Source organism: Nelusetta ayraudi, unplaced genomic scaffold (assembly GCF_046127955.1).
Source record: "Nelusetta ayraudi isolate G7.1 ecotype Tasmania unplaced genomic scaffold, CSIRO-AGI_Nayr_v1 ptg000011l, whole genome shotgun sequence".
Classification (NCBI taxonomy): domain Eukaryota; kingdom Metazoa; phylum Chordata; class Actinopteri; order Tetraodontiformes; family Monacanthidae; genus Nelusetta; species Nelusetta ayraudi.
Genome location: NW_027466061.1, coordinates 11621462 through 11645247, shown reverse-complemented (window position 1 = coordinate 11645247; position 23786 = coordinate 11621462). Strand labels below are relative to the sequence as shown.

Sequence of the window (23786 nt, the reverse complement as noted above, 5' to 3'; positions counted from 1 at the left end):
TGTTGAGGTTTTTCCCCCTGCAACTCAATCTTCAGAGCCGAGCTCAGATGACACTAGGCCACTAGAGGGCGCTAGAATAATAAAAAAAAAAAACTTTCACGTAAAGCTAAATGATAGAGAAGAGGCAGTGTGTGTAATTTGCATGGACTGCTGTTTTACACTGTAGTGTAACCATGAGCAGGAGCACTCAGGTTCGCCGAGTAGATATGCCCCGCCCCCATTTAAACAAACGTAGTGTGAAGACTTTAGTTGAGATTCAAGTCAGGAAGCAGCAGCAGTAGTAGTCAAAGTGTTTGTTACGGCTGAGTGAGCGGTGCCGCCCAGCACCTCGGTGGACACCAGCTTTTCCCACATGGACTGTGGCAAGAAATGTCAAACATCTCCTGCAGCCGTGGCGGAGGCTCGTTTTTCCGAGAGAGAGAGACGAATAAAAAAAAATATGAGTGAAAATCTGTACAGGTTGGAAGACGGTGACGCTGAATAACATGATGGTTGTGATGCCGTCGTCTCAGGAGTTCATTTCAAAGACATTCTCAGTGGTCCGACAACGACACCTGTGTGTGTGTGTGTGTGTGTGTGTGTTTGTGTGTGTGCAGGAGGACACACATCCTTCACTCCTGCAACAGTCTCACTTCTCTTATAAAAAGTTCTTCATGTGGATTAAAAATACTGCGGGGAGATGGAGGAGGTCCTCGGGAGCTTCTTCTGTATGGCACAGAGTTCTCTGCCGTGCGGCGGCCACGGAGGAGCCACGTCTCACTGCTCTGCACCAGGTTGAGGAGGGACCACAGGGTGGCTGATGGGAAGGCGGAGGAGGGAGGGGCTCAAAATGATGCGACGCAGTCAGTCGTTGTGCGGGCCGTTGCTTCACAGTGCCCGCACACACGGGGAGGGGGAGTGGCGGGGAGCTAACACCAGTCGGCGATGTAGTCAAAGTCCGAGAACATGGTCTGCTCGTCCGAGTTGAGCAGCCGCGGCTCGCGGGGCGGCGTCAGCACGGGAGCCTCCGAGGTGAACTCGTCGTCAAAGTTGCTGACGTCGTTGGCGCCCTGGATGGTCGGGACGAACGGCGGCTTCACCTTCTTGGCCAGCAGCCCGTTCCAGTCCATGCTCTGCCCCGAGGAACACAAGCAGCCGCCGTCACGTCAGCGTTCAGCGCATTCACACAACAGGACAACTAATAATCATAACACAACAAGTATATATACTATACACACGCGTAGAATCACATTTCAAGGACAAAATCTATTCAGATGTCACAAGATCAATGGAAGCTTTGGCCTCTACTCTGAAGTGTGCAGGTTATATTATAAATGTAGACAGAAAATATTTTATTTATTTTCTGATAAATTCTCTTCTGCTTAATGCTTCTTCCTATTCCTTTTCAAAATGTTAATATCATTTCTAGCTGTTCTTGACTGATTTAAGTGTTGTTCCAATTGTTCTTTTGTTCTTGAAAATGTTTTATATTTGTTTTGTTGTTTTACTCACACGTTTTAAATAAAGCCTTCATTCATTCACAAATTTTTTTCCAACTTTATTTTGGGAAGTTAAACACAAGCGACCAAGATTCGAAACTGGGAGAAAACTGTTCTTCTGTGAAAGGGCCGGTGTTTGTACAAGAAGAGCAAAAGAAATGTGACTGGATTTTTGATTTCATTCTTACCCTGAAGAAAAGATGCTTCTTCACCTCCTCTGCGTCTCTCTCCCCGGCTCCCAGTCGTCGTTCTGGACTCCTCCTCAAGAGCTGCTCGTATGGAGACACACAGGCATCACTTCCTGCTCAGTGAACTGGTACAGGCAGAAATAATGACGGTCTTTTCTATCATTTTAATTTCTGTTTTTTCCTACACACCCTCCTCATGATGGAGATGGCCTCGGTGGAGAGGAATCTCGGGTAGCGCACTTCATCGTTGACGATGCTGTCAAACACCTCCTCCTCGTCGTCACCGGGAAAGGGCGACTGCAGGGCGGAGGTGATGGGAGACACGGTGAGTCACAGGCGGAGGACCAGCCTTCAGAGGGGTTGGACGGGGGGGGGTCTGCACTCACCTCTCCGACCAGCATCTCAAAGATGAGGACGCCCAGCCCCCACCAGTCCACCGCGCGGGTGTACGACGTTTCGGTCAAAACCTCCGGAGCCAAAAACTCTGGCGTGCCGCAGAAGGTGCTGGTGCGATCCCGGAATCCCATTCCTGGAAATGATGAACACAGACACCTGTAACCCCGAGACATTTCTGCAGCAGTAGCAGCAGCAGCGAGGGATCGAGTCTGCCCTCATTCACTGCTGTTACTGACTGACGGCTGCAGCCAGCTCTCCATCTTTCAGACCAGAAGAGAGGCTCGGAAATGCTTCATATGGTTGTAACGATGGGTGACACAGTGGTTGCACTGTCGTCTCACAGCAAGACGGTCATGGGTTTGATTCCAGGCCGGGGAGCTTTCTGTGTGGAGTTTGCATGTTCTCCCTGTGTCTGAGTGGGTTCTCTACGGATTCTCCGGCTTCCTCACACACTCCAAAAACATGCTGTGAGGTCAATTGGAAACTCTAAATTGACTGGTGGTGTGCAAGTGTGACAGCGAATGGTTGTTCATCTTTCTATGTGGCCCTGCAGTGAACTGGCGACTTGTCTAGGTGTCACCCTGCCTTCACCCAGTGACAGCTGGAAGAGGCTCCAGTAGACCCCCAAGGCCATGAGTGCAGGACGAAGCGGGTATTGAAAATGAATGGATGGATGGCTGGATGTTGTAACAATGTGTGCAATTAAAATCCTAAACACTGACTATTTAGATCCCAAACTGTAAAGCCCTCAGAATCAGTTTTCTGTTTCACCTTCTTTACAGAGCCCAAAGTCGGCTATTTTCACGTATCCCTCTGTATCCAGGAGCAGGTTGTCCAGCTTCAAATCTCTGCCAAGTAAAAACACAATCAGGACAACGGAAAATTATGTTTGGAAGGTTTGATCAGGACTGAATACTCAACACTACTCTTACCTGTACACAATCTTATGGTCGTGCAAAAACTGGAGGCCCAACACGACGCAGGCAGCATAGAATCTGCAGGAGGTGAGGATGACAACATCAAGCTTGTCACAGAACAAAGACAGCCATCTCACAATGTCATCCCGCAGTCGACCCAAACAGATACACCTACAACCAGACAATGGCAGCTGTTGTGTTACAGTTAAACTGCAAAATGTATAAATTGAAAGTGCAGGTGGTGAACGTGCCCTGCGGAAACATGACCCGATCAGGATGAATGACTGTGTGAGTATCAAGCGAATGAAAAAGTTAACCAGCAAAACAGTTTTTTCCCTGTTGAACAGATTGTTTTCATCAGGCAGCCTGTCAACACTCACACTACACACCTGAACACACACATCGACATGACAATCACTGTGCCTCTCTGTGTGTATAAACTGCCCGTTTCACAACTGTATGCCACACACTGTCATTATGCATAACTGCAATGTACATTGTGTGTACATATATGATTCAGGTAGCGTTTTATTTATTTTATTTTTAATCCCATCATTACTGTATCTCTCTCTTTTTGCAATAGTTTAGCTCTTTGCGTGCCTTGCATTACACTAGTCTCCTTGTCAAGCTGCTATAAACTCCAGTTTCTCCTGGAGGTCATTCAAGTATCCATCTCCTCTCTCTAAAAATGACACTTCAGGTGCTAGAAGAGGCAGCAAACACCGCAGTCTCGCTCCCACAGTTCAAAACCGTTTGCCTGAAACATCTCATCTCTTGCTGCATCCACATACATACAAGATTCACTAAAGCTCAACTTTAAAGCAACTGCATCTGCCTTTAATTATTAGCCGTGGTGAAAATGACTTAGACACAGCAAATCTACGAGCACTTACACGGCCCTGGGCTCGGAGAAGACGTCGGCGTGGATGTGCATCATCAGGTCGCCTCCCGCTGCGTACTCCATGACGAAGCAGACGTGCTCCGCCGTCTGGAAGCACGCAAACAGGTTGACCAGGAAGGGATGCCGCACGCTGTTGACCGTCTCGAAGATCCTCTTCTCGCACATCAAGCTGCCAAAGAGAGGACGCCACTGCGTGAGCCACGCCGCATCCTTGCGAGGGCAGAGAACCCTCGTTTCACTGCAAACATGCTCACCTGTCCACCTCGTCCCGGGCCACGATGTCTCCCTTCTTCAGGGCCTTGATGGCAAACATCTCTCCTGTGCTCTTATACTCCGATAGCAGCACCTGGAGGTGAGCAGCAGGGTGAAGGGACGCGTCAGAGGAAGAAAACATTGTTGATACGTTTCCATAGAATTGCTCAGTCGCCAAAACAGCTGTGAGCAACTGCTAAATTATCATGGGGACGCTGTGGTGCAGCGGTTAGCGCTGCCGCCTCACAGCAAGAAGGTTGTGGGTTTGATTCCAGGTCTGGGACCTTCCTGTGTGGAGTTTACATGTTCTCCCTGTGTCTGCCTGGGTTCTCTCCGGGTTCTCCGGCTTCCTCCCACACTCCAACAACGTGCATGTGAGGTGAATTGGGAACTCTAGATTGTCCACTGGTGTGTATGTGAGAGCAAATCTTTGTTTGTCTCTATGTGGCCCTGAGAAGAACTGCGACTTGACCAGGGTGTCACCCTGCCTTCGCCCTATGACAGATAGGAGAGGCTCCAGCAGACCCTCGTGACCCTGAGCTCAGGAAGAAGCAACTGAACATACATGGACGGATGGATGGATGGATGGATGGATGGATGGATGGATGTTTGACTGGAACGTACCTTCCCAAAGTGACCGCGTCCAAGGACTGCAACGCATTTAAAGTCCTGGAGGCTGAAGTGGAACTGCTCCTCTTCCCTGGAAAACAATCAGCGTCAACCCACTGCATGAAACTGATGCTTTTTAAACGCCACCAAAAACCAAACAACACCGTGATTCACCACCAGGGGGCAGTGTCTCGATGTGAGTTGTCTGTTCCTGCTCCATCAAACACAGGGTGACAGGGTGCTCCCACCTGATCTCTTTGTCTTTCTGGTTGGTGATGAGCTCCAGGTCTGGGTCCTGGAGGTCCTGCTCCGCCGACCGGTCCAGGTCCGGCTTGACCGCAACGCTGTTCCTCTTGTTCAGGAAGTCGAAGGAGGCGAGCGCATCCTGAGGGAAAGAAGGAAGAGGAGGATCGTTGTGAACTTTCTTGGCATCACTGGGGTTGTAGTGTGTATCAGATGCCAACGGTCCCATATTTAGCAAAGTTCACCATCGTCTGTTCAGAAGGCTAAACACACCATGTTCTCTCTGCATGCTTCTTATTTGTGGATATATATTATCAGTCTATCTTTATAGGCTTGTCTTGTCCTGTGCGGCTGGCAACAGTCTGTAGCCGCAGAAGGAATAAACAAATAGCCGTCTTCTGACTCAGTACCTGGACTTCCTCCCTGTCGGACAACTTGTCCTGCACCAGTGGCTCCTGGTAGTTGTCTGGTGCCAGGTAGTGTTTAGGTCCTGGGGTGCGCTCCTTGTCAAAGTCCAGCTTGGTCACCAGTGGGTCGCTGGGAGACAGATGACAAGGTTTTAATCCCGAGTCCTAACGGTCAAGTGTTTCCCGTGAACGGTCAAAGTGTGCGAGTACCCGCTGGGTGTGGGGGAGCCCGGCAGGCTGCTGGGTCCGGTTTCAGCTGCCTGGGGGCTGAAGGAGTTGGTGCTGACGGTGGGTATGGCCCTTCTCACCAGGCGCCCCCAGGTGGCGATGTTGATGTTCATCTGTGGCGCTCGCAAGAAGGTTTTACCTGAGGACAGACGGGAGGAAAGCTTATAGAACCTTTGGAGCGAATCAGCGGTTGAGTTTGGTAAATTTGTGGGGTGTGAAGGAAATATTCTGCTGGCTCCAGTCGACGGACGTCTGCTTCTGGAGACACCAACTCACCTTGCTGCTTGGAGAAGATCTTTTTTTGCCTCTGCAACTTGGGTCGTCTTTCAATGACAGGATTGAAGAATGTTACCTGAAAAAAGGAAGAAGAAAAAAAAAACCCACGATAAGGAAACACCTGGTGGAGTAATCAGAATCGGCACTGCTCTCCTGGACAGCCAGCGCGACTGTACCTCCGCAAACAGCATCCCCTGCGGCTCCAGGTACAGACACATGCCGTGGCGCTGGTTGTCCAGGAAGTCCTCCAGCCGAAGGAACTTGACGGCGCAGAGCGAACGCCAGTCACGCCAGTACACGGAGATCTCCAGCTCGCGGGACTGCACAACAGAGGCACACAGAGGAGAAACACTCTGGGGTAAGACATGGATGATTCTATGAGCCCAGCAGTCATGGTGGTGCAGGAAAAAATCGATTCGAGCTCGAATCGCGTTTCTAACATGGAACGATTCAGAATCGATTCTCATTTTCAGAAAATCGTTTTTTTTTTTGTTTTTTTTTGCGGGTGCAGGTGTGCCTTCTCAGCCATCGTACTGCAGGGACAACAAGGAAGCAGCGTGGGCTATGTACAGGCATGCAAGCCTAGTCGGCTAGCCGCTACAGAGGGGTGTGTAGTGTAGTGTCGTGTATTTTACACCAGAAGCATCAGCAGAGCAACCGCGTAGACGCTCTGCTTCGCTCCAGCAGCCTCTCTCACAGGACGCGTTTTACGAGCAGAGCGAACTGCTGGCATCATACAAAATGCAGGTATTTAAAGTATAGATGCATTTTGTTCATCATAGTTTGAGATTGAAAGTGAAATCTGTTTTTGTTTGATGGCCGACCTGAACAGCGTTGAAGCCGATGCGTCATGTTGATGTTTCACAGTAAAGTACAGCACATATAAATACAAAATCCCGCCTACCAACTTTATTTATTTTACTACTGTTTGTACAAGTTGAAAGAAAATGCGTGCAAGCATAAATAAATCAGAAATGTCTTGGATTTACCTTTGTGTGTTTACATTATTGCAATACGTTGATAAAATCTTTACAATTATAAAATCTTTGTAAATGTACTCTGCTTCCATGCCAGCAGACTGGAGTAGATCCTGAGAATCGTTTTGAATCGAGAATCGTTTTTAAATCGGAAAATAATTGTTTTTGAATCGAATCGTTTGGATTTGAAAGAATTGGGAAAAAATCTAATTGTGACCCCAAGAATCGATTCTGAATCGAATCGTGGGATTCGTAAAGATTCACAGCCCTAGTTGTTAATATGCTATGAATGGGAAGGAGGTCGAATTTTTAGTCATTGGGCCCAAAACAATTGTGAGGCACGTGTTTGATACAAAGACCACATTGCTGGGTCAGCGGGTGAAGAAGAAGAAGTAGAGGACGTGTGTGTGTGTGTGTGTGTGTGTGTGTGTTACCCGGTCCAGCTCCAGTGTGAACTTCTGGTCCCAGGCCTGGTTGCTGACAGGCCTCCAGCTCGTCTGGCCAACAACTGTGTTGTCGAGCTTCAACACTGCGCTGATCTCATCTAGGAGGAAACATTCACAAAGGTGTCATTTAAATGAATGAGACGTTCAACCAGAATCAAAAGTGCTGCATTATTCCAGTTTTTCAGACACACATTAAAAAACAAAACATTGATTTTACAGCTTCTATCTACGTCTAAAGCAAGTCAGCCCAGAGGGGTCAGTGCCCTCTGACACCACCAAGGTCTTCTGTCCAGAACTTTGACTGTTCTCACTTCTGGCCTCAATTGACAGTTTACAGATAAGCCAGAGGGACACATGTTGTTGCTGAGCAGAAAACTGAATTCTGCAGAATGCGAGACCCTCAATCACACTGCAACTTGCACAGGACGGACCCTGAGGTCTTTCCATCATCACTACGCAGTCACTTACTGGTGACCTCCTCGCTCTTTGTCAGGTTGCGTGAGCTCACGCCACGGTTCCGGTTCGCTCGGCTGATGAAGGACGAGCGCGTCTCGCTGGGGCTCCAGCCGGGCAGCGGCACGGACGCGGCTTTGGAGCGACCGGGGACATTTTCCAGGAGGTCCTGACAGCCCATGAGCCTGACGTCCAGCGTACCTGAAGGGTTAGAGAGCACATCCGTCCACGTCTACACTCTGCCTCCGTCCAAACGCTTCAACATATCGTGACAGTCTCCAGGCTGTGCTGCTCTGCTCGTCCGTTGTACCTGTGAGCGCTGCAGGCTTGGTCACGGTGCTGTACTGGTTCTGTGTGGAGATGATGCTGGACCTGGGACTGAGAGCCGGCGAGGACAGCAGGGACAGCTCCTCCATGATGCTGCAGCTGCGAGGGTGGTTCTTGGGCAACTCGTTGAGGCGCTGCTCCAACGAGTAACGCAGGAGGTCCAGCTTCTGACTGGACTCATTGAAACGAGCCTGAGCCTAAAAAGCAGGACGTCGTTAGCAGGGATGCAACGGTACAGTTTTGCCACGGTTCAGTATGCTTCACAGTTTTTGGGTGACGGTAACAGTACGGTTTCAATGTCGTAATAAAATGACTAGCAGGGCAATATTGTATTGTAAAAATAATTTAAAGCACAGATAAAAAATAAATAAATAAAAAAAAGAGCACAAACTTAAGAGCAGAGCACCATCTAGTCACAATTATCTTGTTTATTTTTCAGCACCTATTTTGGATTTCTGTTTAAGCCGACCTGCTTCAATCTTCACACCTGTGTTACACTGTTGTACTCTGACAGCATACGTTTTTACAATTACATAAACATAATGACACAAAACACTGATCTGTAACATAGTAAAATGTAAAATGCACTAAATCACAAAATTGAAGTGATAAGTTAAAGAGTGTTGCAATTCAGTATAAGCACTAGTATTGACAGGAGCTGTAATTCATTAACAACAGCGACACTGCCACCCTCAGCACTCAGTACTTCACTGCAGGCACAGAAGAGCATGCAGCAGCCGGAGTGTGATATTATCGTTCAGCAATTTACAATAATAACACGGCACATCAATGCTTACATTTTCATATTAAACACACGAATGAAATATAAATGTAAAGTTTAAGACTATCCAATAAAAAAAACAAAATTTGAACCCACTTGAAGCCTAGTTAGGACATTTTATGAACGGGGCGTACCGAACGGTTGGGTAAAATACAGAATATTGTTGCATCCTTTGTTGCATCCCTCCACCACCCACTACACCTCGGTTTTACCCTGATGCAACGCTGCACCAGGGAGTGATGGCACTCTGATACCTCTGAGTGGGCCCTTTTCTCTGTGACTTTGCCGGAGCCCAGGAGTTTCATGACGTTCTTGGCTCCCTCGGCCACGGCCGACTCTATTCTGGCGTGGTGGCACAGCTCCTCCACCCGCAGGTCCAAGGGGCTGATGATGGCCTTGTCTGAAGGGGAAGGCACGGAACAGGCTTTGACATCACGCTCCACGAGATGCAATGCTAGCAGTCACTGCATCTAAACAAGGGCTCACCGATCACGTCGTTGCTCTCAAAGCTCAGCTCGCTGGCCTGGCTGGCCTTGAGGATCTGCATCCTGATGAACTCAATTTTCGTCTTGCTGTCCTGGAGCATCTGCTGCGCCGTCGCTAACAGCTTGCGATCCTGTGAACAAAACAAAAACACAATGCATCGAGCGCACTTTGATCAAAACAGATGTTTATGCGATCGACCTCGGAGTCGACATGGTGAGCTGTGATAACGCAGAGTGGACGCCTCCTGCCGGCGGCCATTGTTTTGCTATTGTGAGCGTTTAATACAAACAGCCGGGGATGCCAGTTTGTGCCCTTAATTGGAGCTCCAGGCTACGAATGACCACATGGAAAACCTGATTCATCAAAAAGAAAGTGGAATTTGTGCGTTGTAATCAGTGACCCACAAATAAGTGCAAACAAACGCGTGCGCACACACACACACACACACACACACACACACACACACACACACACACACACACACACACACACACACACACACACACACACACACACACACACACACACACACACACACACACACAGTGGAGCAAGTGAACTCCACCCAGAGTTCCTCTCAAGTTTAAATTGAGGTTATTGATGGTGCCGCACACAGGAAAGACCTCCGTCCAGCAGGCATTTCCTCTGACATCACAACAGGACTATTTCCAACTGGAAGGTGAGTCTGTTTGTCTTTTTGACCTTTCGGAAACAACTTCTTAAAGAATAACAGGAGTGACGCAGTCGTGTCTGATCAGACAAGAGATCTTGAATCAAGCTGCAGCTTAGTAGCAGTGAACTTCCTCAACAAAAACGCTGGACACAAAACATTTTAGGTGAACAAAGTCACCAGAGCCTGAATGCACAAAGGGATGGGCGATAAATGGGTAAAGGGTGGTGGTGGCTGGTGAACTATCCCTGACATCAAAACATCACTTTTCTTCATCCCTCTAAAATAAAGTTCATTAAACATTTGCCAAAGCACACGATAGTCACACTATAACAATTCAAACCATAACCTGAAGAATTGTTTGTAGAAATCGTGTCAACAACCAACCGCACATGTGAAATCAGCTGACTTCCTGCGCAATAACTGTTTACATCCTCTCCTGCTGTTTATTTGTACACTGCACCAAAGTACACAGCAATATCTTATTTTACATTTCTCATTTTATTTTACTTTTGCACTATTTTATCTGATTCCAGTCCTTAAAAGGATTAAAAAGACAGAAGACTGATCTGTAATGTGACACACGCACGCACACACGTCTCTGACCGGGAACAAATGACACGGCTGAAAGCTGTCAGCACACTGAACCATGGACAGTAAAGTGGCTTGGATAACTACTGAGCGCCGAGGCGTGCGAGCCGAGCGCCGAGCGCCTCTCGCAGCTCCAGCTGTTATTAGTCCTGCTGACTTCGACACCTCCTCCAGCTAAATTACAGTTTGTCTCTCTCGGGGCGTAAGAGCTCTTTGACCAAACAGCAGAGCTGTATGACACACACCATGTGTCAGCGCCTCCTCTCGTTGGCCCCTCCCCCCCTGGGGACACTGCAGACGCCAACAAGCACCGCTTTAGCTTCCTGCCTCCCCCGACACGGACACCAGTAAACTCAGCCGGGTTTTACTGTTGCACCCCAACACAAAAGACTCGGAGTATTAAAAAAAAACAACTTGATGTGATGATCGACCAAAACAGCAGAAGCACTGAACTTGTTTGCACAGATGGAGAATATGAGAGAAAATGAGAAGGGAACACATGTCAAAGTTCACTCTTCAGCTTGTCTGCATGTGACGCATGAACCAAGATGGTTGTGAGGAGGTTAAATGAGAACATTAACCTTGGATAAGATGTGCTTTTAGCTCTGATTCCACATTTTTAACAAACTGGCAGTTTGTGATGAGGTTGGGTTCAACCAGAAGCCTTCAAACAGGCGCAAACATGTGGAAGGTGCAACAAAACCTCAGGTTTAGCAGGAAGTTAAACGTGATGTTCTTTTAAAAAGACATATTTGGTGTGTGTGTGTGTGTGTGTGTGTGTGTGTGTGTGTGTGTGTGTGTGTGTGTGTGTGTGTGGGCCTCCTACCTTTGAGGGCCCGTTGGAGTACATCAGGATCATGTTCTCGGCGCCCTGTTTGACCTTGAGCTCGATGTCGTTTTGTCTCTTCAGCGCTGCGAGGCGGCTGTTGCTGGTGCACATTCTGGCCTCGCTGTTGGGAGTGTCCGGGGTCAAAGGGCAATCTGAGCAGAGACACACAAACATTTACACATTATCTCACTGCGCTTGGGAAGATCTATGACTCAGAATGTCCTACTGGTGTTAAAATATAAATAAAATAAAAAAGGCAAGGCACGCCATCCCCTCGTTTTGGCTGCCAGAGATTTCACAAAAGTTGCCACCGCTGCGATGATGCAGCGGTGGCAGAATGGACCCTGAATAGTGTCACAGTTGACATTCATGAGAAACTCCTCAGAAAAAGAACTGAAAGTGGCTGTATGATGGAAAAGTGACATTGAGATGATTTCTATCAAAGCAGTTTGACTGCGAGTGGCCTGGAGCCACGCATGTATTTTATTTCACACACAACATAAAAAAACAAAAACAAGTTCTTTCTACACTCACTGGGCTACATCGTTCCGTTTGATGATTCAATGTTTTTTCTGCTTTTTTTTCCCCCTAAGTCAAGTCTGGACTTGAAAGTGCAGAAAAAAAGACTCCTCCCTCGCTGATCGCTACAGCACAGTGCAAAGCACACACGCACACAAGGCGGGAAAGAAAAATAATAATAAAAAAAAAAAACCTGCCCAGAAAGTCTCCTGACTTGATTTGCAACTTGAGCTGCCACGTCTGTGATGTCATAGAGAAAAAAAACCCTCCTCTTTGTAGTTTCTAGTAGTGGCTGAAAGGAGGAACCGCAACCGAAACGATGCCTTTTTTTTTTCCTCTACTGAATTTTCCTGACCAAAAAAGCCACAAAAACTAACCAGACCAGCAGGATGAAAAGGAAACATAGTAGAAAGTCATGTGACATTACGAAGGAAAACAAAAACAATCAAAACGTGGCTTCTTGTGAGCCCGCAGAGACTAAACAGGACAAAAACAGAGTATTTCAGGAAACCCCTGATGGAGGAAATGCAATTCATGAATTCTAAAAGTTTGGACTCACTCTCTAAAGATAGAACGACATCTATCAGATCCATCCTTCTTTCTTCTTTTAGATAAATACAAACAACATACGTAATTGCACCGATTACAGAGTGAGTTGGAGAACTCGTCCCAAAAGAGGAAGCAACAGTCGGCTGCTCTTTGATCCTCTTTATGAATGAGATGCTGCACGATAGCACGGCCTGATGGGCGGCTCTGCGTCACGGCTGCAGCTCCACCACACACTCCATTTGTGGGCCGAGTCAAGCGGGAGAGAATAACCAGAGCCTTCCCCATCTCTCCCCCGGAACACAAACACATTCTGGATGCTCGCACAGACCCAGGAACGCCTTCCCAACCAACTCGGGCGGAGGGGAAGGAACAAGTGCCGTCTCTTCCAGCCGCTGCCGCACACTTAAAGCAGCCGTCTCGTGACCGTGCAGCCCAGCTTCCGAGCCGTCTGTCATTTTTGGGATAGGCAGCGACATTCTGCCATCCTCGCGTCACCGCGTAAGAAAGAAGTCATTCATCTGATAGAACGTCGCAGAGCCAGGCTAAATTTGTTCCCACTTGAGATAACCATTTACCAAGACGACCACCCTTCCCTCCCCCAACACACACACACACACACACACACACACACACACACACACACACACACACACACACACACACACACACACACACACACACACACACACACACACACACACACACACGAGGACGTGCAAACAAGGAGACAAACACCTCCCGTCTCCTGGCGGACACTCATTGCTGACAAACTATGCAAAAAAAAAACAAACACAAAAAAAAAAACATCCAGTCTGCAAGAAATCCAAACTGAACGCATGTTGCTGCTGCGGCTGCTGTTGTGTCCGACCGACGCTGTGAAATTCCATTGTTGATGACAAAACGCACAGGAGCAGGCTTTCAACAGCCTTGGAGGGGAACAATCGGCAGCTCATTGTAACCGTTGGAGGAATGTGGAATGCAACAATGTCAGCCTCTGGAGAGTGAGTCACCTCCACGCAACGGCCGTGCTGTCTGTCTCTCTCTGTCTGTCTGTCTGTCTGTGAGTGCGCCACGGTGATTTATTCAGCCACATGCTGCGTCTTCTGATGAGGACGCCAGTGAAAGTCACAAGGGATGTGGATGTTTGGGTGCCTCGCGATTCCATTCAGAATCCATTCAAACAATTCTCAATTTCAATGATTGTTCCTTGATTCCTATGATTCTTGATTTAGTGCAGTGTCCTAAATGATGGCATCAAAACACAATACAGTTTGTATAACAACAAACACACAAAATAGTGTTTTGTGTGTGTTTTTTTTTCCAAGAAGAGAAACTTTTCAAGTAAATCTCAATGGCTACAAGAATAAGTTGAAGATATGCCAAACAATGACACTAATGTTAACAAATAAAATTGCCTCAATAAGCTCAGGCTAGTTCAGTCAAGCAGGTCAGGGGGCTGATGTTGCTCTGGCAGCGTGGTGTCCCTCGGTAGTGGACGCAGCTGGCAAACGGCCGAAGTTCTTGCTCCTCTATACAGCGAGAGTTGCGTGCGGCAACTGAATTAGCTTAATGGCACAGAGCGCTGCAACACTGTGCACAGAAGCCTGCGAGGCAGGTCAGAGAGACGGAGGGAGAGATTTTTGAAGTTCCTGAATCGATCCAGGATCTTAGAGGATAAGAATTGCGTTTCATACATGAATGGATTTTTTACCTCTACTAAACACAATGAGAACATTTATTGACAGCTGGCTGCTGAGGTTATAATCGGGGGCAATCCGTCCAAAACGTGCACTTCCTGAACAATCTCTTTGACGTCTTTGAGGGGCTACGATCACTAAAATATCGGTCAGAGCAGAAAAACATCTATCAAGCGCTGCAGATTTATTCTGCTGAGTTCTGCTGCCACCGGCAGTCTAGTTTAACATCATTTCTTTGTCTGACTTCTTTGGTTTAAAATCTAAATACCCAGACTGCCGTCAAGGCATGTGAACTGTACATATTTATGTCACTATTATGCCAAGTTGCAGCTGTCGCACCACTTTGATTTCAATCATGGAATTGTGGATGGATTTGTCAAAGGGTCCAACAGAAGCACAAAAACCAGGTTACTTGTTGAAACAGAGCTGAGCTGTTTCCAAAGGACTTCTGTGCATCAGGCGATGTGCTGCCCTGATAATTCTGTCAACATAACATCGACTGGAAGCCTGGAAAGACCACCTGGACTCCAAAAATCCAGGTGGAAAAGAAAAGACCAAGCTGCACACTTTGGAAACGATGACAGCGACTGTCTTTGGCCGCCCAGGTAAATATCCTATACAGAGCAGGGCCAGTTTGTCGCGCTTGATTGGTCGGCTGCTTGGTTAATGTTCACCGAGTCCTGCGCTCGTTACCTAGCAGTTCTTCAGGGTCCTTGACCACGATGTGAGCGTTGAGCTCTTGCAGCTCTTGGTGAAGCTCCTCCACCTTCTTGTTGGACTTTTTCAGCATGTTGTCAACGTAAGCCAGGCTCTTCTTGTCTGTGGTAACCTGGGGAGCAAAGGCACACACACACACACACACACACACACACACACATAAGAAGATTCTAGAAGTGACACAGAGAAATGACGCTCATAAGCTGCCTGTGCTTCTGCAAGCAATGCCACAAACATGTTAGTTATTTTAAATAACAGCGAAATTCTCAAATTCACAATCACTCTGACAGGTCGACCGTGACCACTGAGCTTTCAGCCACTATGCAAGTGTTGCTACCCTGTTCGGTGCTCACTCTGGTTCATCCTCATTCTCATTAAAATTTGATCCCTAAGGCTGCGTTCAGACTGCAGATCCGATTTTTCTCAAATCGGATTTTTAGGGCCGACTGTCCACACTGTCAGCAAGTGTCCAAATGGGATCTGGCTCGGTTCAGACCGGGCCACATTACTGACCCATCTGACAGGTTGCTGTAGCAACGACGTCGGAGCGGAGGCGTCGTCCAGTGTGTGTAGTGTGTAACGTCATATAATTGCGACAGCAGCACTTGTTGCGCTACCTGCCCTGGAGCTTGGCTTGAATGAGCCAATGAGTTTCCTCCTCTGTCCAGGCTGCTGTTTTCTACCTCTTCTGTTTGCTCCATTATGTTACAGCTCCGCACCTGGAGTGGCGCCCTCTGGTCTGGCGCATTGGCTCTTGTGTCGCGTAGAGTGACGTCACCAACAGTCAAAACCCGATTGGTGTGTTTGGAGCTGTTCACACTGAGACGCATCCGTCCAAATGCCATTTGAAACTACATGTACCTCCTGAAGGTGGTTTCAACCCGTCTTGCAATAATCGGATCTCATTTGATTTGTGACTGTTTAGACTACAAAAGAGCCATCCAGTCTCAATCTGGATGGGCTGAAAATCAGATTTTGTCAGGCAGTCTGAACGCGGCTCAAGACACACTTAAAGTGAAGAAATAGCAAGTCTCTTCAATTCTTTCTGCCCAGATTTGACTCTGCCGTTGGACATGAAACAGCACATTTTACCTTCCGTAGGTTCTCGGCACCTTCTTTGATCTTCAGCTCTTTGCGTATCTCTCGACGGATCTGCTCCTTGATCTCGTCCAGCTTCTGCTGCACCATGGTGTCGGACAGGTCCAGGTTCTGTCCGAGCCCCAGCCGCTCTGCCACCTGCTGGCTCCTGGCATCCCCCTGAGATACACCAACACAGGGGTGGGGAGGGCGGGGCAGGAAGTCAGCACAGTCAATGGGATTAGGAATGGAAAAGACACAAAGGGGCAACACATGCGTCTAGTCGACAATATACCAAGCACGCTGGCAATCTCCAGCCATTTCATACACATTGTCACTAAAACTAATGCAACTATGGCTTTGTAATCCAGTTTCCATTTAGTAGCAGTGACTCATCATTTCTTGCAGCTGCAGTCGAAACATCTTCATGCAACATCAGATGTGAGATTCAGAGATTAAAGTGCAGCGTCGTTCTGAACTCAAGCTGGCATCCGTGCACGCATTGTGTTGACTCCCTGTCAGCCACCATTTACCTGCATCCTTCTCTCAACTAAGGAGGGATTAGGAATCGCTTCCTGAGTGGCTTCAGCTTGTGAGTGTGCCTGCCATGGACACAGCATAAGACACCGTGAGAGCATTTACTTTGTCCCATCGCATTAAACAGCACGTTGATCAAAGCTGCTGCTTAGCTTTTGTTTTGTTCTGGTGTTCTGCTTCTCCAGTTGTAACACAAAACATTGCAAGTGTGTTTGGTGCTCGTATGACATAACATTTCATTTGAACCTGTGAGTAACTGGAGCTAAAACTGGCCAAATAAAAACACCCCAAAATATGAAGCCTGCCGTCACTCTGGCACTAAGAATTGCTTCGCACGCACGAGTGCGCACACACATTACTCATCTTTCATGTTGCAAAATGAGATCTTGTGTACAAAGTGCACTCACGCAAATGAAACTTTGAACGCGGCTGCCAAGAACAGATACAAACAGAAAACAGAAATTTCTGCACTTTGTTGAATGTTCAACTAGTGCGCAGAAACTATCCATCTATTTCCATTTACCAGACACAACGTCAGGGCCATAACTGCTACAAACAAATTATCCATCATCCAAAACCCAACAAAACACTTTGAGGCAATAAACTCCAATTCATATCTTTTAAGTGACACATTTCTGAGTGTCAAGTCAACAGGACAAAATTTATTTTCCCTTACCATCATGTCATCAGTTTCAGCCGTCTCCATGTCGAGCTCAGTGGAAGCAACCAGCCCACGCATGTTCTGCTGACCTTTCCGATATGAACCTCGCTCAAGATGTGTGATCTCAAAGGACAATATGATCCCACAGCGAGTCAACCGCAGCTTGTAGAGGTCCGGTCCAAATCCCCACTCATTCACAAAGTGTCCAGCTCTCTCTAGTCGCGCACTCCCTTTCTCCCGCAGACCATTGACATCAACGCTGGAGATAAACCGTCTGAGCAGCGACCGCCAAATCCCTCTTAGCTTGTCACTCAGTGAGGTCAGAGCAGCCCAGAATGGGCCCTAATCTGACTCCAGGGAGAGGGCCCAGTCTAAAATTAACCCGAGTTAAAAACACAAACGCTGGCTGTCCATTGTGGCTTCCCCCTGGAAAGCATCGTGCGTGGTGGAGAGGGAACTCTGACGGGCCAACAAGTAAAGCTTCAAGACTGAATGGAGAGGCGTCTCATCAGGGTTTACCTTGACTGGGCTGAAGATGTAACACGGGAGCCCACAAAGCACAATATAGACCAGGCGTGGGCAAACTACAGCCCGGGGTCATATGCGGCCTGTGAAGCTTTTTAATCCGGCCTGCCGAACTTGAAGAAATTATAGTGATAGTAAGTGAGTAGTGCTGGGGGATTTGGACATAAATAAAATCCCAATTTTTTTCTCTGAAAATTTGATTTTCAATTTCAATTTCAATTTTTGGGTAAAACTACAAAAGATAATAAGTTATTTCAAATATTCTATCGTTATTTTTAAAGAGAAATAGCAAACAAATTTGCCTATTAGGAATGACGTGCAACTGAAAATTGAACTGTAAATCCTCCTTGGCTTTAGTAAAGTGACAACACTTACAGTGTGTGTTGACCAAAGATGAATCCCTTGGGATTAGTGAAGTGAGAACCTCACTTCACTTGAAAATGAACAGGTTCTTCATAAACAAAGATGAAGTTCCCTAATTTGGGAATAAAATGAAAACTTGAGAACCAACCACAAATTAATCCCCGTGTGGAGTGAAGTGACAAACTCAACTGTCTTTCACCAAACATCACTTTTTCCTATCATCTTGAACAACGATGAATGAATAAAATGCAAAACTTTCACAAGAGGTGCACAACCGGAAGCATGCAAGAGGAAAATCTTTTTTAAGATTTTCCTTTTTTTAAACATCGTCTTGACTAATAAATCTGATTTCGATTTAAAACCAATTAATCGCACAGCCCTATAAGTGAGTAAGGAAGTAGTTGCATTTCATCAATTTTTTCAAGGTGTTAAGAGTAATTTCAATAACGAGCTAAATACAGTGGGGCTTCAAAGACATCTGCTCCTGGTCTAAATTTCAGAACCCATTGTGGCCCACAAGTCAAAGGGTTTTGCTCCCCACCTGACATAGACAGTGTCAAGCCAAATGAGTGGACACAGGGTCCCTGCACAGTCCACAGCTGGAGGGGAGGGCACCTGGTCTCAGGACAGGACCACATCCACCGTCTCTGTGAAATATCCATCGACTCTCCAGGCCATTCATGACACAGTCAGGTTACATGTGGGTGCAGCCTTGATTTCAGATTCTTATTAAATGAATCCTCAGCCGCCACAAATTGATGTCTGTTTTTTAAGCACCACTTTTACAACAGTTCCATTCATCTTTGACATGCGGCAAGTGGTTTTTCCAAATTGTCTTCAAACGTGCCGCATACATGGTGTCATCATGTTGTGAACACAATCAGTCACACAGCTGCTGTGATGTATGCTAGAAACTCTGAATTCTATTGGGAGGGGAAAAAATTACGCACTTAATGGCAAAGGACTCCCTCTTCCAAAACCCTTCTAACAGCCCTCCACTCTCCTCTATAGGTGCTCCCTTTTAGAGGAAACTATAGTTTGCGCATATCCTAGATGACTCATAGGTAAAACAGAGGTCACTGCTCCTGAAAGTGGAATAATGTTGTGTGTGGAGGGGGGGAGCAGCTCTCTTCTTCAGCTCGGTGGCTTGAAAAACTTGTTTGCACTGTGGTACTGTTTACCCAATGTGGTATGAGGACTGCACTGCACGAGGACACCCAAAAGAGCCTATTTAACAGCACAACAATACACGGAAATCCATGAAAGGCCAATCAGATAAGGTGGGAATAAATCAGCCAGTAGACCACAAGGTCTGTGTCCAGAGAAATCGAGCAGGCCGTCATTTCACTCTCGATTGGTTTCACCTCTTGTTTCTCAGCAAGTGCAATACTTCCTTCAGTGGCTCCGTTTTTACCTTTCGCCTAAAACGTCTCCCGTCACAACTGTTTCCTCGTCATGGGAATGACGCCATGCAAAGACTTACTGGACAAGCAACGCCAGACCTGTGAGCAAACTTGTCCACACCACAACCTGTATCAGTGTCTGATGGATGGAGGAAACCTGTTCATGTCAGGGTGACTCTGCCACCTCATTGCCACCTCATCTGTAAAACATTTTAAGCTCATGGCAAAGTCAGAAGGAACATTTTTTTTAGCAGTACAGTTTTGTTTTGTTTTATAATACCATAAAAAAAGAGCTGCTCTAGTAGAACATAGAACAGGTGCTGTGTCTATTAACAACTACATTTGTAGTTAGAAGTGACCTGCAGACTTGCAAGCTGCCTTTAATAAAAGCATTGATAATATTGTTAGAGGGAAGGCAACTATTACCTAAAACATGCTGGACTGGTTAAAGAGCTCCTCTGGTACCCAAGACATGAAAGGAAACTTTGAGGTAAAAGCAAACATTAGGTCTAGGCCTTGAGTGCAGGCAGGTTAACTTGCTCTTTAACCCTGGAAGCTCCAAGTCCAACAACAAGAACTCCATTCAGACAATGGGACAATGGGCAAGCGGAGGGCCCCCATCCAGACTCAGCGTTTGAGAGGCTAAACTCTGGCCGTTTCTGCGCGAGGCCCATCTCTGCCCACCACCTGACACCAGGTCCCTGCAGCTGGTCACAAAGTTGTGACCAGAAATAGCAACAGGGCCTAATAAACGGGGATCGCACCCATCCAGCCTTCACACAGGCCTCAGACATAACCCAGGCCAAGCCAAACCGCATGTAACGTCTTGCACTCGAGGTCAATGTCGATGGTTGTTCCTCACTCAGACAAACGGTATATTCTCCCTTCTTGTGAGGAAACTCGCACTGCAGTGTCATAAAAAAGTGATAAAGTTGCACAGGAGCACTTGTTGCTCTGCTGTGCAGGAGCCGTTTACAATGAACATACGTTTTGGGAAACAGTGTCAGTGTTGTAAAAAAAAAAAAAAAAAAAAACAAATAGAAAAAATGTATCAGTATAGAACAGTACAGTAAAATACAGTAAAGTTCAAGGAGACTTTTACGGACTGGGCAATACTATATGTTATGATATATATTGAACTTTGAACATTTTTTTTCTTTTTAAAAACGTATGTGGTAAAGTAGTAAAGCTTGGACATTAACCACTCAACAACATTTCATATGTTTATATGTTTATATATATATATATATATATATATATATATATATATATATATATCTCACTACTGTAAAAAATAACTTTAAGGTTATCAGATTATTGTTCTCAGTTTAATATAGGCTTGAAACTAAAGTATATTATCTATGGTCATAAGAAAGTCGGGCAAGTATTTGGGATGTGTCTACTGATCATTATTTTCTTCACCATGCTTTTACTATTTTTGTGCATCCTTGCACCGACAAGTGCCAACATCAGCTGACTCCTTGGTTTCAGGCTGCACCTGTGACAGATGACACGTTTATTTTCATTCTTCTGCTCACTATGCTTGTCTCCATTCAACACTTCTTGTGAATGTTGAGAAGAAACTAAGAAGCCAGTCCGGTTTTAACGTTACAACAGCAACACGTTAACGAAGATTACCACTTTCAATAACAAAAGTAGTGCTTAAACAATATTTTTCTCACCTAACAGACAAACGAACAAAAACGTTTCTTAACTTACGTCACTCGAGTGAAACCATACAAGCCAATGACTCATGACTGTACATAAAAAGACAATTCAGAGTAATGCCGAAATTTGCTCGCTCGTTGTTCATGTTTTTAAACGTGCTCACTCATTTAAGGAGGCATTTTCCCCACATTTGTGCAACATTTTTTCTAAGTCCATCCGGTCCGCAACATGATGGAAAAACAAGACTTTGGCGACAAGTAAACAAGCAAATCACTTGCTTTCTGATGAAGACTTCCCTCTCCATACACATAACAGCGTTATTCAAAGTTACAAAGATATTCTGCTTTTAAAACGCAATTTTTACTCCCTTAACTTTCGAGGAGCCGTGAGATTTGAGTTGACGTGGGGCGACACTTCCACCAGTTAATGTTCAACAGACGATTTATGACTTCATACAGTAACCACAACTTTTAAAAAAACAACAACAAACTGTACGGCGCCGACCCTTGGCTTTACTAACGCACCATGTTACGCGCAAAACTTACATTGACGAGGTAAAACTTGGAGAGAAAAAAACTTAAAATATATCAGGATTCGCTAGTTTTATAATTGTTTCCCAGGCCTCGATCCATGGAGAAGTCCCAGACAACTCTCCAGGAGCACACGGAGCCCCGCAACGCTCCCAACAAACGTTACACGGCCGCGTTTGTACGATTTCAGTGAGGTTCGGAGTGTCTGCCGGCTCATTTTCACGACTCCGGGAGGATTCGGTGCACTTTTCGCAACAGTTGTCAACTTTTCCTACCTGCACGGAATCGGCGGCCATCTTGGTTTTCGCCTTTGAATCAAATCCTGCGGAGGGAGAGAGGAGGGAGGTGCAACTCCAAAAACAAGCCCTGCTTTAAGTTTCCCTCTCCGGCGACACACACACATACACACATACACACATACACACACACACTAAAAACAAAAAACAAAAATAAACCGGAACGATTTATTTGGTCCAAACCGGTCGTATCGGCTCCACGGACCGTTCCATTTTTTCCCCGGCTCTCTTTACTTTAAAGTTACGCTTCTTCGCCGTCCTGGGGGGCGCAACTGGTGCTCTGTCCGGAGTGAGAGAGAAAAAAAAAAGCTGGAACATAAATCTGTCCCGCCGCAGTTGGAGAAAGAGGCGGTGGTTAGAGAGCTGAGAGCCCGCCCTACAGGAGATGCAGTGCCGGGAGTGAGAAACCAACCGCTTTTTTTTTCTTTCTCTTTTTTTTTCCTCGCATCGGGACAATTAGCACACACGTGATCCAAACTTCACACAGCGCTGCCCCGAACTTCGTCATGGTGGTCTGGAGTCATCACGGACTGTGGAGTAAACACACCAATTAAATAAATAAATAAATAAATAAATAAATCCTTTAAGCAAAATACACAACAACAAAACATATTTTCCCATCTAACATCATGCATTAAATATATGTCAAGTTACCTACAATATTTGGAATGCCAATATATTTCCACAGTATATTGTGTTTAAAGTTGTATTATCTACAAACCTCTTGAAAGGTCCTGTTTTACACCCTTTCTCTTTACTTTCACACCCAAGAACCATTTCATATGTTTTAAAAAATATAATACTACTGTGAAAAATAACTTTTAGGTTATCAGATTATTGTTCTCAGTTTGATATAGGCTCCACAGTATATTGTGTTTAAAGTTGTATGATCCACAAACCTCTTGAAAGGTCCTGTTTTACACCCTTTCTCTTTATTTCACACTATGGACTTACAGGAATTATCGGCCTAATAAAAACAACTATAGATCTCCATAAAACAGTATATTTAGTCCTTTATTTAGCCTCCAACTAAAACAATGTGGTTTTAGTTCCCACTTAATTCCCACTAAAACTGATATTTAGTCAAACCGTCTGTATGTTTGGAAAGGGGTAAAAATAAGGTGGGTGTGAGGTGTGTTGTGGTCTCAGAGGGAGGAACAAACACATGGATGACATGGGGCGTAACATGTAACAGACCTGAATAGATAAGCTAAAGATAAGGAGTAGCAACCAAGTTTTTCCTGCAGTAGATATGAGATGCTACCATCGGCTAAACCAAAGTCACAGATACATTTTTTTTTTTCAAGTTGTCATGCTCGATGTGCCAGGCAGGCTGTGTGTACTGAGGAATGAACACTGGACTCTGTCGTTCGAGGCCGCTGTATGACATGTCACATCAGGGTGAGAAGACTGGCGGCAGTGTTACATAACCTGCAGGGAACACAGTCACAAGCCATATGTCCAGCAGGGTGGACATTAACTGTACTCATGGTATTGTTTCACACATATTTACTAGTGTGAAAAATAGTCACAGTTTCTCACTCACTAAACCGAATTGTTCATGCTTGTAGAATAAGTCTGTCCCAGCCAACCCTCACAATCCAGTGAGGCTGACAAAGAACACGTGTCTCTGACAGCTTGTCAGAGTCACTGTTCCATTGATCAAACTTCAATCAAGCAGAGTCGTTTATGTCAAGAGGTTTAGATTTTTTTTTAATGTACAAAAGCATCTACAAACTTTGATGGTTTTTGATGCAGAACCCTGAACAAGAGTCTGAAGACACTGTTT

At 46.0% G+C, this 23786-nt stretch overlaps 1 protein-coding gene and 1 long non-coding RNA gene across 2 annotated transcripts in view; one reads left to right on the top strand and one right to left on the bottom strand.

The window, feature by feature from the left end:
- LOC142884963 (uncharacterized) overlaps window positions 1–2730 on the top strand; it is a 166555-nt gene extending 163825 nt beyond the window's left edge. Inside the window, exon 2 of the long non-coding RNA XR_012926230.1 lies at window positions 2535–2730. This is a non-coding gene — a long non-coding RNA (uncharacterized LOC142884963). The remainder of the gene's footprint in view (window positions 1–2534) is intronic.
- pkn2a (protein kinase N2a) lies at window positions 215–22390 on the bottom strand. The gene is made up of 23 exons (XM_076020975.1): window positions 21977–22390; window positions 16030–16194; window positions 14914–15049; window positions 11453–11607; window positions 9366–9495; window positions 9134–9279; window positions 8082–8295; window positions 7787–7972; window positions 7307–7416; window positions 6072–6215; window positions 5896–5971; window positions 5602–5758; window positions 5395–5521; window positions 4990–5126; window positions 4757–4832; window positions 4135–4226; window positions 3873–4049; window positions 2995–3057; window positions 2834–2910; window positions 2053–2195; window positions 1856–1963; window positions 1667–1747; window positions 215–1112 (listed from the first exon to the last, which is right to left on the bottom strand). Exons 1-23 carry the CDS (start codon window positions 21995–21997, stop codon window positions 909–911), a joined length of 2925 nt encoding a protein of 974 aa, XP_075877090.1. The 5' UTR covers window positions 21998–22390; the 3' UTR covers window positions 215–908.
- Between the last annotated feature and the right edge of the window lie 1396 nt (window positions 22391–23786).